Source organism: Fusarium graminearum, chromosome 2 (assembly GCF_000240135.3).
Source record: "Fusarium graminearum PH-1 chromosome 2, whole genome shotgun sequence".
Classification (NCBI taxonomy): domain Eukaryota; kingdom Fungi; phylum Ascomycota; class Sordariomycetes; order Hypocreales; family Nectriaceae; genus Fusarium; species Fusarium graminearum.
The window spans coordinates 5,076,539-5,091,784 of NC_026475.1; the positions used below are offsets into that span (position 1 = coordinate 5,076,539).

Sequence of the window (15,246 nt, forward strand, 5' to 3'; positions counted from 1 at the left end):
CTTGTCTGGATATGTTTATACAGGACAAAGCTAATTGTCTCTCATACCTACTTACGTATAGCATCCATTTCAAACAAGGGCCCTCGTTGTCAACATCTACACCGTATTAATCCAACACGGCCTTTATCAAGGTCGGTTCGCGATAATATGCATCAGCTCCGCCCCTCCCGTACGTATCGTACAAACCAACCAATCGCCAAGTTGAGGCGCATGTCACGTTGACGACGCCTCCATCTTCTTGGGGTTTGACTTGACATACGTGTCGGTTCATCAGACTTTTCAGTATCGACCTGCGTATCTTGCAAGAAATATCTAGAACAAGAAGGACATGAGGAGCTTGCGGTCTCAGGTCATCCCTGCTGTGCATTATGCATACCTTGCTATGTCCTTTACGTCTTGGCTCATGGGAAATCCCCCGACACCCCGCAATGTATATATAGGGATATCCTTGCTTTCTTTTTATTCGTCAATCGTAAACCTGCCATTGTGTACAGAGTACTTCGATACCATACACACTTCTTTCTTAATGTGGCTGGCTATTATCTAGATAAATCTTTGTTCCAAGATCTCACACCTGCGAGATGCTGGAGGATTATCTTCGGGCAACCAACTCGACAGTTGGGAGCGTGAGCGCTTACAAATGATAAACGCACTCGTGGCTCTTTCAAACGACGCCCTTTTGAACGTCATCATGTAACTTGCATGTAAACATCCAGACCACTGGGAGAACCCTTGCAACACTACCAGCCATTCGTACGTAACAACAACGCAGTCCAGCGGAGAGTAGCTCCTCGCTTCCTTATCTTCAGCCTCCACTGCATCCATCTGCCGACCATCCCGTGCTCAGACCAGTCCCCGCTCACGTTCAAACACAAGGTGATACTCCAGATACTATTACTACATCTCACAAGTGACGGTGCCAACAAGCAGCACAGTACTCTAGAGGGGGAGTGATTGAAGAACTTGATGGAAATAAGAAGAAATCATTACACAGTATCCAGCTTTTGGTCCAGCATTAGCTTTGAGGGAACCAAATTCCAAAACATAACCCGTCATCAGTTTCCTACATACTTCCATATTGTTATAAGCTAGCTTCGCATGATACCTTCAAACACTGCATGAACGTCACGCTATCGGCAGATCATTTTGCATCTTCAGGGCTGTGGGTTCAGATTCAAGGCATAAATGCCCGTCAACCAAGCTCAAATGGAGAAAGCAGCCGACATCCGAGACCAGCAAGCCTAGTACTCCCGTTCAAACTACATGACTACATAAGCAAGGCACTTGGTCACATCCGTCAGGGAAAACGGCACTCTTTCGACTCCCGATCCGACGCCTGATCGATCCGGCCCGTCAAGTTGATCGGCCGAGGCCGGGCCAAGGCCTCATGTTATTGGCTGGCTTCTTTTACATGTCCGTCTTCGGGCATCGATATTCAACTCCCTTTATCTCTGGTAGAAACTTCGTTTACGCCAACTCATCACATAGCACTGCAACATCCTACAACGAGATCTTCTAATACGGTAGGGTGGTTTATAGTTTAAAACTTCCCGGATAATGAGCGAGAACAAAGTTCTTTATAGACTTGTGACCAAAAACTCGACTTTCTTGTTTTAAGGCTCCTTTCCCCTCTGTGTTGTCTTCCTTCGTGCTCATTAACTCGTCATTTTCCTAAATCCCATGGTTACAGCAACTCCCAAGCGCAGACTATAGGCCCTATCGTCGATGGAATAACATTAGGGGTGTTGACACTAAGGTATGATCGCAAACATCTAGCTGACAAGACCCTTCTTGGACTGTTGCCGGATGAGCGTCGTCAGCCATTGATCGGTTCAGAACATGCGCAGCCATCAAGGAGAACTTACAAGGTGATCCCAAAGCTTTGAGGTGAGACTGTCTGGCATGGTGTAGAGATCGATGGAGAACTCTCCGGCTTTAACCAAGTCATCCACTATTAGCCACCATACACATCAACTTCAATGCAAAGACAGGGGGGAGGGTACGGAGGGTACATATGCCGGGTGTTTGTGCATTCGCAACGCGGGATTGGGAACTTACCTTCAACATCACTCCTTATGTAGGTGTCTGGCCCCTTGTTCTCGTTGATGATCTGGATGACACGGAGCAGATCCTCCTCCTCGAGTTTTTCCAGCGATTCAGCGATCTTCTCATAGTCGTATTTTTGGGCGCTCTTCTTGGTCGCGATTCCCTTCTTCTTAGGGCGATGGTCGTCATCGGTAGGGAGGGGGCCGGTTTCGCGCAGGCGCTCCTGCAAACTCTGGGAGGGGTTCTTGAAAACCACAGTGTGTGTTTGCTCGTACTTGGTCTGGTGGAAGTTGAGATCGTGAATGATGGGCGCTAGCTTCGTTTTCTCCGTAGTGTAGCAATCGATCGAGATTTCGAACTCGCCCCAACCCTCATTCTTACACGTAAATGGGTGTTTGGTGTAGCCTATCGAGTAGCGCAAACTCGTCAGCGTCTTTTGAAATCCTCATCGCTTTAACAAATGTCGAACATACTCTGAACGGGGTTCTCGAATGTGGGGTGCAGGTTGTAGACAACCTTGGTGAAAACATCGGCTGGGCGCTCGTTGCCGTCCTCATCGACCATGAAAACCTTCAAGCTCCATTCCCGCATGGGGAACTGGTCAACTGGCGGCTTGTCGCTAATAACATGCTTGTCAGCAAAGATCTACCGTATCCCCCCCGCCAGCAAACCGTGTTATCTTCATGGATGGTACGCGATCCTCACGATCCACACGATCCAAAAGGCGCCGCAAGCTGAAGGGGAAAGGTGCATACTTACATGACATTCTGCTCGGTAACGACTTTGACTTTGCGCTGAATCAAGAGGTCAGCTCTGGTTTGAGAGGGTTTCAATATCAATTTTCGGCCTGATGACGCTGGGCGAGTGCGCGGAGCCATGATGATGAGTTCTGGGGTGCGCAGTTCTTGGGCGACGGGGGCAAGGTGCGCAGTATAGCTGCGCGGTAACACAAGCTATCATGTAAATGGAAGATGAATGAAAATGTGCTGGCGCTGGCACTGGCCACAGACAGAAATACAAAAACAGCAGATGGTTGTAAACGCAGAAGCGAACAAACGAGGGTGATGATGAAATAGCAGCTCGCCCAACAAACAGGCGCGAAGAGAGAGGAAAACGGCGAGACCAGTCTGGCGAGCAATGGAGGTTTGAATACCACAACAAGCAGTGCGTGAATCGCTGTTGCAGCTGTCGGATAGAAGCCATCATGGGCATGACTGCCTGTTTCTGGTTGTCCAACCCAAACGCGCAACAGCCGTCACTGGCATCAGCACTGCGCTGGCACTGGCAGTTGCAGATGCAGATGGATTTATGTATGTAGACAAACATCGACAGATCGCGACCAATCTTTGCAAAGTCTCTCTCACCGCGCGACAGACGTCAATGTCGAGACAGTGTAGAGGAAAGCAAAGCACCACACACACCGCAACCCATCAACCAAAAAGCTGCCCAACGAAAGAGACTGCAACGAACGGGAAGGAACTCGAGCAAACAGACAGCATAAACAAACATGGGCAAAATAAAAGGCCGCCCAGCGTTTGAAATATACATCAAACCGGCAGAGCAGTTCGAGGCGAAATGCTGGGATTTTCAACTTACCTCAACCAACATCTTTTCTGGCGTTCAGAAACAGCAATTGAGAGAGTCGAATGGCAAGGGATCGGGGAGATGATGAACGGCCAAGCAGATTGACGCGGATACACAAGAGATACACAATGTCAATGAGGAAGTATGGATTGGGTTACAAGGGGACAAATTCCTACAACGAAATGGATGGGAGACGTCGGAGAACGGAGAAGCGCCAGCAACTGGACAGAGCTGAGGCCAGTCCCACGGCGGTTGGTTGGACTGGGGGCCCAGAAACAGAAGGGAAAGGAAGGCTGGAGTGCAGGGCAGGCGCGGTCGATGGTCAGGTACCTGGGGAAACCAGCTGAGGCAACTAATGGGGTTCTAATCGGAAGCGTGAACAAGAGAGCACACGACACGGCAGACAAACTCGGGCTTTTTTGACACAAATCTTGGGAATAAACGCGTGGCAGAAAAGCTGGATAAGAGACGGAAAGACGTCAAGAGTTGTAGCCCATGACGTGGCCAGATTCTGAGCTGTGTCAACTTGCCAGAAAGGACGATAGAATTATTATGTTTGTTTGTCCCTGTACCTGCTGGGGACAAGCTTCCAGAGCACGACACGCTGAATCACTGCCCTCTCCACTACAGTGCTAAGCACCACCGCGTCTGGTCTGGGCTCCGTGCTTTTTTCTTGGTTCAACTGCATCATGACATGACACATTGTGTCTTTTAGACTACTAACCTAGTGATGACGTGAGTGTCGGTATACTAAAGCGAGGAATTGGATAGAGACAAACTTCTTCCCGAGTTATGATTCGGGGTTACTAATTTTTGCATATCCTCGTCAGAACATACTCCTCATTCCGTTGGGACGTTTGAGTATTTAGTTGTCCAAACTGATGACACCCTCTTGTTTGTTTGCTAGATAAGCCGTTCGCATCATTTTACAAAACAGTATACAGAAACGCTCATGCCTATGCAATGAAAGGTGCCTCAGCAAGACTAACGACAGTGAGATCCATCACAGAGGCTTATCAGCCACATCTGCCACAGATAAACCCACAACAACTTCGAAGCTTGGCAAATGACGAGACATAAACAACAGCAGCTCACATATTACAACGGATCATAATGTCTATGGATTTTTTTTCTTTTACTTCTTCTACAGAGGGTGCTGTGTGATCTGATGTTCCTATGATACTAACTATCCATCCGTCCATCCATCCATTCACTGATCCGCCTTGAGGCTAAACTCGAACAGCTCACCTCAAGAAACCTCTCTGTCCTTTTGAATCTCTATCTATCCATCTTAAAACCAGACTTGGGGGATATAGTGTTGTGGCGGGGTTGTGGTGTGGTGTGGTGTGGTGTGGTGCGTGTGCGTGTGATGAATCAAGCATCGCAGCAATGTGAGATGCATGCGTGATTGTGACATGCGTTGTTGGGGTGTTGGAGTAAGACTTCTCTAGACATCGCAGGACTACGAACGAGTGTGAATCCTTGAAAATATCCAGATCGAACTCCGAAAGGGCAGGGGGGTCGGGGAGGATTCTAAAGTGCGGGCTGCTTAGGAGGGGGGAGCTTCGGCCTCCTGAGCCTTGTTGAAGATCTCCTCGTTCTCCTTCTGGGCCTTCATGAAAGAATCCTTGAAGTTGTTGGCGTCTGAGCACAAGTTAGTAATGGGTTCTGTAGCGCGTTTCATCCGGGGAACCTACTCTCAGCGTTGGCGAATCGAATGGCCAGGGTAACAGCCTCGGGCTCACCCTCGCTGACATCGGCAGCGGCGTTCCACACCCAGCTGCGGTCAGAGCCAACGTTGGGGGAAAGCTTCATCTCGGGGACAATGTAGTGGTTGGCGCAGACCTTGAGGGTCTTGTCGCGTCGCATGACCAGTCGGGTCTTGCCGTTCTCCTTGTGCTTGAGCAGACGGACGTCACCAGTACCACGCTCCTTCCACTCGCTGCTCTCCTTGACGAACTTGAAAAGCTTGGCGCGCATCTTGAAAGTCTGCTCCTCAGCCTCCTCGTTGGTCTTGGTATCAACCTTCTCGGTCAGCTTGATGACAGGCTCGAAGTGAACGTCCTCGGACTCGGGGGCATCCTCCTATATAAGCAGCGCCGGTCAGCTTGAAACGTTTCGAGGGGAACGACTACAGCATGCCATGCTGAGACATGTCAACATACCTCATCACCCTTGGCAGCCTCAGCGGCCTCTCGCTGAGCCTTAGCGCTACCGGAGTTATCACCGCGCTCCTCGTCGTCCTTCTTCTCCTTCTTGGCACCGCCGCCGAACATGGAGAACATGGAGGAGGATGTAACAGGCTTCTCAGCCTCAGCGGGCTTGGTCTCCTCAGGCTTGGTCTCCTCAGGCTTGGTCTCCTCAACCTTGGTCTCCTCGACCTTGGGCTCGGTGGGCTCGGAAGCAGACATTTTGACGGTTGATATGATCGGTTGTGATTGTGATTTGAATCTACTGCCCCTCAGACGTCAGCAACTTTTTCGTAACCCAGGATCCTAGTCCCGCAGTCATGGCTTTTACCCCTCCTCAAGGAGGGGCTCAGAACCATGATTGCCTGCTAGGGTAGCAAAATGCAGACAAAAAACAGCATGAGTCAAGAACCAGCAAAGGCGCACTAGACTTACCAAGATAAGCGAACTGCGGTTATGAATATGCTTCGAGGAAGCAAGGGGTGGTTGGGTATTTATGTGATGATGGTAGATGATAGAAGTGGGTTGCGGTCAAGGTCTGGTGATTTGTTTTCGACCTTGTCAGGCTGCCGTCCCGCCTAAAAAAAACTTAGCAGTAAGTTGCCCCTCAGTTTCCCCTGTTGTGCCCTGCTGCTTCTTAGGCATGGCGAAACTAAAGAATGCTGGCTTGTGATTGGGAGCAACCCTGATCTATGGCCCAAGTACCTCATAGGCCAATGATCGCCCTATAGGTACATGCTTGTTATGATCCAATATTCAGTTGAAGCCCGTTGTGGGGTTACTCATCATGTGGAACTGCAGCAGACTCGATTCAGCATTAATTGATGCGTATACTGGCTGGTTCCATTATGAGGACTGACTGCTATTGTGTGAGAATAAGGTTGCATTTGTGCCCAGGTTTCTATGACTCTTGATGCAAGGAAGCGAAAGGCAATATTGTCTTCAGAGCTGTACCAACCACCAAATGAGGACTGACTGCGCTTAACTTGTGATGTTGATGATAAGGGGAAACGGAAGCCATTACAGGAATGCCAAGGTCAGTGCTCTTAGTGTCAATGTCATTCGGTGGTTGTATATGATTTCCAAAGCCCAATATTCTTCGGCCCTCACTTTGCAGCCAAGAGTTATAATACTAGGTACCTACTAAAGCACTTGTTTAGTTTCGTCACTTTGGAACTGGCCTCGAATGTTATGCTCACCAACGAGCACTTGTAAACCACGATTCATGAGATGGGATGGATTCAATTACTATTGTTTTACAGTGACCCCTTTTCCCTTTCCTTGATTCGTGCCGTTCGCCACTCAGTAACGGCCCTGTTCAAATAGAACACTCTCAAAAGCTGCAGAAGCGGCATCAACAACATTGACTATTGTGGAAATAGAAGGAAGTATAAAAGCAATAAAAGCAGATAAAAACACGTCTACAAATGGTATGAGACCCCATAAACTCCAGTCCACCAGTGCCCTAAAAACCCATACCTCAGTAATGAACCCAAAATATTCCCTGAGACGACGCTGCCACGCCTGATGCGAGCGATGAGAGGCCCAAAAAGAAAAGATCCTCCACACCGTAAGCGTCTTGATGATACAGTTTAGCACCACTATTTCTTCTGTCCTCCTGAATTATCTCGACAGTTAGTGGAAAACCAACAGCCGAAGTGTTTGGAGCCGGCTGACGCCATACTGGCCGGCTTTTGAACATGTTTGTTCTTCAGTAGTTTGGCAGTCATGAACTGCTTGGCCGCAACTTGGTAACGGTCATGTTCTTCGTCACTGGCAGTTACCTTGAGCCACCACAACTTTGCTCTAATCTGTGCCTGGAGCAATTCAAGCTGGGCTTGGTGTTGTACGAATTCAGTGCTGGGAATGTATTGCTTGACGTCAGTTGCAACAGCGTCCAACTTCTTGGAGATGTCTTGCTTTGCCGTTTTAACACGACACTTTATATCCCTCTTGATCCAGTTCAAAGACCGGTGAGCATCATGGAATTTGGTGCCAATGTCTTTGCAGAATGTGTCAGACGTGGTCATCAGGTTTCCAGAAGCGGTCTCTAGCGAGCGCCTGGCATCCTCGAGGCGTCGCTCTGCCCCTTGAGCAGCAGCAGGAACAAGCTCTGGGACACGTTGAGCGAATGACAAGGTCAGGTTCAAGGCCTCCGAAAACATGCCCTTCCCGAATTCAACCTGGAGGACCTTGTGCATCCTAGGGCGGCAAGTAGCGAATATGTCAACCTTGACGGTTCCGTGGGCTTCCTCTCTGGGGATCTTGAGCAGAATGCCTTCATCAACTGATGAGGTGCCAAATCGGACCTGTTCCGCACCACGCTTGGCATTGAAGTTGAGGCAATCTCTATCAAGCCATGATTTCTTGGTGCCTCGAGGCATTTGAATCAGAAAGTTGCCGTGGTATTTCTTGACAGTCACATCAATCCTTTGGCTGCCCCAAAGCCATTCGTTGGTGCGGGCATCCTGAAGGGGAATAAGTGCTGAACTCACAACTGTAGAAAAAGACTGCAAAGTTGGCTGCGAGCTTCGACTTGAGGACAGGAGAGTGGGGTGAGTTGTGACAGCGGAAGTGGCTGCGGGGATGTGGGGAGCCGCATCTCTTGAGAGTGGAGAGAGGAAGACACTGATCAATGAGACCAGGACAAGCAAAAGGAGAGCAGGTAGGGATGACCTGACGACCTTGCTGACTGTCTCCCTGTTCGTAAATGTAGGATGTTGGGTTTCTCTTAACCATTTGTCAAGCGTTGCCCGTTGGGTCTCTTCGTCATTATCGATCCCAGTAGGCAGAGGTAACCGGTCAAGCTTGCTCTCCATATTGCCAGCGTCTGGGCTAGGAATCGATGGGGTCTTGAGGCTTTGCTGAGTATACTCGAGAGAACTCCTGGATCGAGCTTCGTCTTCCGACTCGGGCTCCTGCTCGGCAGGCTGTGACTCAGGCTCGGGTTCTTCGTCGGGCTCAATGTCAGCTTCAACTTCGGGAAGGGGCCCGTTGTTGACTACCGACGCCCAGCTCTGGTGTGTTTGTGGAGTCTGATTGGCATCCATGGACTCGGACATGGACTCGGACTCTTGTTGAGTTTGCTGGGCGGAGACATCGCCTTCGTCGGCAACAGATTCGGCGGCAATAGATTCGTCGTCGCAGGTCTGCTCAGTACCAGCGCAGCTTTGCACGTCGTCGGGCCGGGCAAGATCGAAAGAGCCGATAGATTCGCTCATGGACTCGTTGTAGTTGCCATCCTGAGACTCGGTGTCGATGTTAGAGATTAGTTCATAGGATGACTCGTCCATGAGCCCCCCATCCTCGGGAGTGGTAGTGAAACGCATGATGTCTGGATTACTCGATGAAATCCAGTTGGCAAGATGTCGACTGCCTTGAGGTCGAGGAAACCGAAGAGTAGGTTCAGAGGTCGACAAGTGACTTGTGTTGGGTGTTGTCGGGCGAGAAGAGGAACTCGTGGCGTGGCGCTGGGGAGCTGGTGTAAGCGGCGAGATCGAGGGTGATGACGACGGGGACTGGCGAGTCGATCGGTGTTCAGTATCACGAGGTACGGTAGATGGGCTGCGGAGAGTTTGAGGATCTTGCTGTTCCATAACGAGGCGAGAATAGAAGAGGAAGGAATTCTATTCCATCACAGGCTTCGTAGCAAGAAGCAGCCTATGCAAGTAATACGATGAGGTGTCAGGTGAAGTTGGACTGCGAGGGGCAAGAGAGATTGAGGTGGGAGAGGATAAGGTGAGGGGTGAGCGGAAGGCCGGATAATGGGGAAGGGGCGTCTGTGTAATGGCGCGATGGCGGGGGGATTGTTGTATAAAGTAGGTGGCCAAGAAGGTTGAAAGAAAAGATGCCAAAGTGTATCTGGTATTGGGTATGTATGCAGATGATGGTTGGGAAGAAGGAAAGTCTACTAACCAGAGAATAAGAGAGTAAGATAAAAAAAAGCGACCTTGATGCACTAGAAGAAGTGCGACTATTTCAGGGTCCGTTCCTTGTCTTGAAGGCGTCTTGACTTGGTCTGTCCTGGGCTTGGTTGCCTGGGGCTGTAATGGATCGATGGAAAGAAAAGGCAAGCCGAATGGCTGGGGTTGTTGTTTTATATGCACCTTTGGCAGAAGCAAAACAAAGTCTGGTCGAATAGCAGAAGTGTGTGAGTTTGAGGATGAAAAAGTCAAACCCGAAGTCTCCTATTGCGTTGATGAGATTGATGGGGTGATGACAGGCATTTAGTTGCCTTACCTGCCTGTGATGGCGCACAGATTTGTGTCGTGAGGATTAAGCTTAGCTCTCCACGTTGCTTGATAAGATGCCTCCCTTGTCTTGTTGTACCCTTAGCTTCGGTCTAGATACTAAGATAAACAAGGAACCATCTTAGGGATAGATGTTCTGGGCTTTGAGGCGGTGATGAAGGGGGGGAAGTAGTTGAAAGAGGAGAAAAGAGAAAATGCACGTTGGAGGAGAGTTATGAAATCAGGCAGACAGACCAGACAGACGAACAAAGTGCACATTCACATTCAATCATATACTCGTAGTGTGGATCGAGCTTCAGCTGCATGTATTTCTTTGAAACGCCACTGCCACTGCGCCGAACTTAAACTCTGGTATATGCCCGCTGAAGTGTCATTGAGGTATTAAGGTTCTTGGATGGAATAATTCTTTGTTTCTGCGATATGTGTATGAGGCAATTAGAACTAGGTACGAGGTATTCACGGCCTCTCAGGGTCGTTGTGATCCAATATGCTTGATGCTGTACCTTTGAAGCGCTTGCTGTCGTCACTTAAACCGGGGTCCCTGCTAGCACTAAAGAGGATCTGGTCCATACAGTTCACGCCCCGTCAGATAGGACAAAAACCCCGAAGTTAAGATGCGAGTCTTGATTCGTTTGTAAGACTTCAAAGGCTGGAATACGTATCGTGATGACTCTGATGTGTTAACTCTATGATGTATTGACTCATTCACACATATTTCTTTTCTAAAAATGCTTCATTGCTGTCACTTCTCATACTCGAGTCGCTCTTTAATGTCCTTACGTCTGTCTGTCTTATCGCTTTGCATGCCGCTATCGCACCCTGCAACCCCACCATAAGCCGTCGTGACCTCTTAGCGTAACTGCGGGGTAGAAATGAGACTGCTCCAGGGCTGTTTCGGGCTGAAATATACCCACTCTCGATACCCCGTGAGCAGCCTCTTCCGATATCTGTATTCAACTTGTCAAGTCCAACTTGGTGTCACCGAGACTGGTTAACCGCTCAAAACGACTTTGTAGTTTCAAAAGATTAGATCTTCTTCCCAAAGCTAGAGCACATATTTGACTCATACCAGAATCCTCTTCACCGCTATGGTTCAAGTGTGACGGCGTGTATCAACCCTAAAATCCAATGATAATGAACAAGCACCATGCTATGCAGCCCCGTGTCTCAATGCCCCTTTAACATACACAGTTGCAATAGGTTACATGACGTAAGAGTACAGTAGCCCGTACCAATGTGCCCATCCGTACCCTGCATATGAGGTTAAAGCCGAAGACAAGAGTAGACCTCCATAGCCGTACCAGTACTACACTGAGTGCCTATGATAGCAGTGCAGTCAAGTCTAATAAGAGCACAGAGGCCTATCCTCAGTAAATAATCGAGCTTGAAGTATAGAGAATAAACAAGCAGTGAATTAGTCTAAGCCATGATGAATTGCGATGATGACCTCGTCCATGGATTGGGGCAGCCAGTTCAGTTCTTGCTCCTTAAGCACCACAGGGCAGCCCAATTTACAAGTAAAAAGATGCACCGTACATATAGTAAGAGGTATAAATATGTAATTGCAGGGCTATAAGCCTTCATTACCATAATTACAACCAAAGTACCTGATCACAACATGGCTTCCTGTAGTTTCAGACCGAACTCAAAGACGGGACACCGCATTATACTGCAAGGCATATCACCACAACTTGGAAGAAATAATGCAGAGTATTCTTGGAAATTCATTTGATTTCTAATCCCAAAGGGATTATCATATCCAGCCCAAATATCCCGTTGTCGACATATCCACAAAAGGTAGTAAGGGTATCTCTATCCGTAAATCCAAAGTCTATAAAAAGGCACCGCCATCATTGCAATATACTCATGCAGTCTTCTCTTCGCGTAAATGCAATAAACCAAGGGATCTAGCAGTCCTTTTACCGCTCTCTAACTCCGCCAATGAAACATAGGAAAAGGAATGGCGAGTGTGTCCCTCCCGGAGGGTTACTCAGTGCCATATATGGGTATCGTAATCAAGGGCTTCGATGTGAACCGGTGCCAATGAGAAATAAATAATCTTTGTCGTAGACGTGGCCGCATTAATGTAGTGTGATGTGTTCCAGTATGCTATAGAATAGTGTGTTTTTGGAAGAGTTCTCTCAACGACGAGGTACCGAAGGTCTCGTCGTCAGGGATCATCTCAATCAGACCCGTTAGATTGGCGAAAAGATCGCCCTGGTTTCGGTACCCCAGGATTGCGGGTACAGCAGCGTTGTCGAACTCGATCTCCTCATAGTGGACCTTGACAAAGTGAACCTCGGGGTTGGCCTTGACAATGGGCATAAGTGCTTGCTCGATAGTGGCAGAGACCTCACACTAAATAAGTTAGCATTGGGTTACTTAAAGGATATGGAGATCAAAACATACCTCGTGGTCGTAGACAAAGACAACGACAGTTGTTTCTCTTGAAACCTTCTCAATGGCGTCGAGGTATCCAAGAGCATCCACCTCATCTAGGCGGCCATAGATGCGTACACTAGGACTTGTCCTTCGGTTGTTTCTGACAGACCGGCTAGCCTCGCTCTCAAGCTCACGTCGACGGCTCTCTCTCCACTCAGCAAGGAAAGCTTCCTCGTCAGCGTCGCTCTTGGCGTCATCCTCGCTGCTCTCGGTATCACTTTTGGCGGGAGGAGCAGACTCAATGCCGAAAATGCTGTTGCGGGCAGTGCGGACGCGGTGTCTCCACTTGTTCTTGCGAGCAGCCTCATAGTTTCGTGCGTCGGCAATGACGCCCTTGACACCGGTAGCACGACCGTTGTCGAAGGAGACAGGAGGGAGCTTGATCTCAGAGGCGCCAGCGCCGGTGAGGCGATCAACAGTAGGCATTCGCATTGCGTTGTCGATTTGTGCGTTGCGAAATAGGTCTTCTTCGGAGAGGTCTTGAATATCTTTGAAGTCGGGGTCGTCACGGTCCTCTGGGTGGAGGGTTTCGCGGTGTGTGTTCTTGGCGACCAGGTCGTTGAATTCTTCTTGAGCAGCAGTTGACATGATGGGCAAACTGGGGGGGAGGGAGTGGTTTAATATGTATGTGGTCGTCTGGTAAGAAAGAGTGTGATGAAATGTCGGAAATGGTCAATGCCTGGGACAGGTATGCTTGGAAACACAAGTGCTGTATCGTTCTGGAAGGTGTGGAGACCTAAGGCTAGGGGGTTGTAGAGAGGACAGGGCACACAAAGGCGAAATCCGAGTTAGAGAAAGGCAGCACAGAGCAGTCAGGAGTGGTTAATGCAGGGACAGGGTGGTGAGATTGGGGGGGAAGCTTGGATCCAAGGGCAAAAAAAGGTGACGAAACAGCGGAAGTGGAAGGGGTAAGAATCCTCTTTTGAGACTTGAAATGTTTCAGGGCTTGACATTAGACCTTAATCGACAAGAAACATTGGAGGGAATGCGAACGAGCCACTTGATGATCTGTCCTGTAAACGGGCAGTGGGCGCAAGACTCGGGCGGAGCAGGGTTTGAGCGCTTGCTACGGGCGTCGAAGCCAGAGGGAGAGACTGTTGGATCTAAAGAGGTTGAATGGAAATAGAAATAACAATTGGGTCTGATGGCACATAGTAAACCAATCACATTGGAATATAAGTGTCTGTATCATTCATATATAACAACCATTGATACCTTGGTGCTTGGACATGTTTCTGTATTTCTGAAAAGGCTGCATCATACCTGTCGCAGATCTTATGACTATCCAATCCTTCCTTGCGATAAAAAAGCACATAATTGCCCGCAGCACATAGACTGGCTTTCTTTTCTTTTGTCTAAGCCATGGACGCGTGTTAGCCATGGAAGTAAAGTCAAGTAAAGTCAGGGGTGGAGTGCTCCCAAATAAGCAAGGATCCAGGGTTTCCAACGGTTTTCTGCACCCAAATACAGAAGCTAAAAAATGCTGCTACTACTGCTATTAGTCGGCACTCCCGGATATGGACATACAGACCGCATCAGGTCACTTGGGCCGAACAATACAACATCTACTAGTACATCAAAGGAAGGATAATTGGAACTGATGAAATGAGGTTTGATGCAGCAGAGTCGCACCACTGGATCGATCGGCTGTTAAGGGGAAATGTCGTGTTCATCATTGACCGTGAAGAGAAGGAGAAACAAGTGATGATATCAGCGTTGAACCATGATTAATTAATCAATCAATTACCCCTCGCTGATAAACATCACAAGATCAACATCTGTCACATCGAACTGAACCTGATCTTCGAGTTGTGTTGAATAGATTGGCTGGCGTAATGGCGACTCGTGGCTCTGACATCCAACCACCAGGCCATCCTGCGACAGCCCGGAAACAAACTCGGCAACGCCACGCGGGTTCCTGGCATACAGTAACACTGTGCCTGGATAGAAAGACAAGCATCTTGAGCGAATCAATCAGCAATCACAAATATCCACTCTTCCGGATTCGTCCACCAGGCTGAGAAAGTGTCAATCTCACCACCAACGTATCGGGGAATTTCGTGAATGCCACCAAATCTCAATACATGGCATCACTCGCAAGGTGTAGCAAGATCGAGTAACGCTCGCGTCCACTAACATCTCAAGCCATCCCAAGTTCCGTGCCCTGCCTGTGCCTCGCCTATGCTTATTGTTGGTCGTTTGCTGCCCAAATTCATAGGCAGCAGGGGGCGGTCTAGGACCACTAACACAACCCACGTTCGTTTCACGACTCAGTTCTATCCTTCTGGCGTTATGCCATGAACAGGACGGTCAAGGAATTACCAGAAGCCGAGAGTAGCGGCACATGATTTCGCAAGCCACGCTCTTGCTAAAGAGGGCTTCACCGCCTGCCAAGGAAGCCTCGCGGAGGACGACAATGATTGCATCAACCTTTTGACAGTCGAGACAAGCAGCGTTTGAGCTCGGGCATCATGGTGGCACAATCAGGCTTTATCTTTCTTCTTTTCAACATGAATCGCGACCTGACAATGGAAGAACGTATCAGCAAAGCGACTAAGGCATCACAACAGTCGGCTTCGCCGTTCGTGTTGGACATATTGTCTTTACATGCGATACGCGCGGACATGTCGTGATAATGGGGCGTTCGTATGCCCTACGAGACTGCAGTCATCATGCGATCCTTGGATCTGCAGGTTTGACAGTTCAGATCGGCCAACAATGGCGACAATGGCGGT

At 48.9% G+C, this 15,246-nt stretch overlaps 4 protein-coding genes across 4 annotated transcripts; all 4 read right to left on the reverse strand.

The window, feature by feature from the left end:
* Positions 1–1,039: 1,039 nt before the first annotated feature.
* FGSG_04108 (uncharacterized protein) lies at positions 1,040–2,830 on the reverse strand. Its single transcript, XM_011323226.1, has 5 exons — positions 2,806–2,830; positions 2,520–2,665; positions 2,059–2,451; positions 1,866–1,933; positions 1,040–1,796 (listed from the first exon to the last, which is right to left on the reverse strand). The coding sequence occupies exons 2-5, from the start codon at positions 2,635–2,637 to the stop codon at positions 1,773–1,775; spliced, it is 603 nt and encodes a 200-aa protein (XP_011321528.1). The 5' UTR covers positions 2,638–2,665; positions 2,806–2,830; the 3' UTR covers positions 1,040–1,772.
* Positions 2,831–4,765: 1,935 nt separating this feature from the next.
* Positions 4,766–6,286, reverse strand: FGSG_04107 (uncharacterized protein). Its single transcript, XM_011323227.1, has 4 exons — positions 6,255–6,286; positions 5,796–6,084; positions 5,328–5,715; positions 4,766–5,274 (listed from the first exon to the last, which is right to left on the reverse strand). The coding sequence occupies exons 2-4, from the start codon at positions 6,039–6,041 to the stop codon at positions 5,180–5,182; spliced, it is 729 nt and encodes a 242-aa protein (XP_011321529.1). The 5' UTR covers positions 6,042–6,084; positions 6,255–6,286; the 3' UTR covers positions 4,766–5,179.
* A 922-nt stretch (positions 6,287–7,208) lies between these two features.
* Positions 7,209–9,415, reverse strand: FGSG_04106 (uncharacterized protein; the record flags this gene model as incomplete). The annotated part of the gene is made up of 1 exon (XM_011323228.1): positions 7,209–9,415. The coding sequence occupies one exon, from the start codon at positions 9,413–9,415 to the stop codon at positions 7,421–7,423; it is 1,995 nt and encodes a 664-aa protein (XP_011321530.1). The 3' UTR covers positions 7,209–7,420.
* A 2,763-nt stretch (positions 9,416–12,178) lies between these two features.
* On the reverse strand, positions 12,179–13,099 carry FGSG_04105 (uncharacterized protein; the record flags this gene model as incomplete). The annotated part of the gene is made up of 2 exons (XM_011323229.1): positions 12,179–12,427; positions 12,479–13,099. 2 exons carry the CDS (start codon positions 13,097–13,099, stop codon positions 12,179–12,181), a joined length of 870 nt encoding a protein of 289 aa, XP_011321531.1.
* Positions 13,100–15,246: the final 2,147 nt, after the last annotated feature.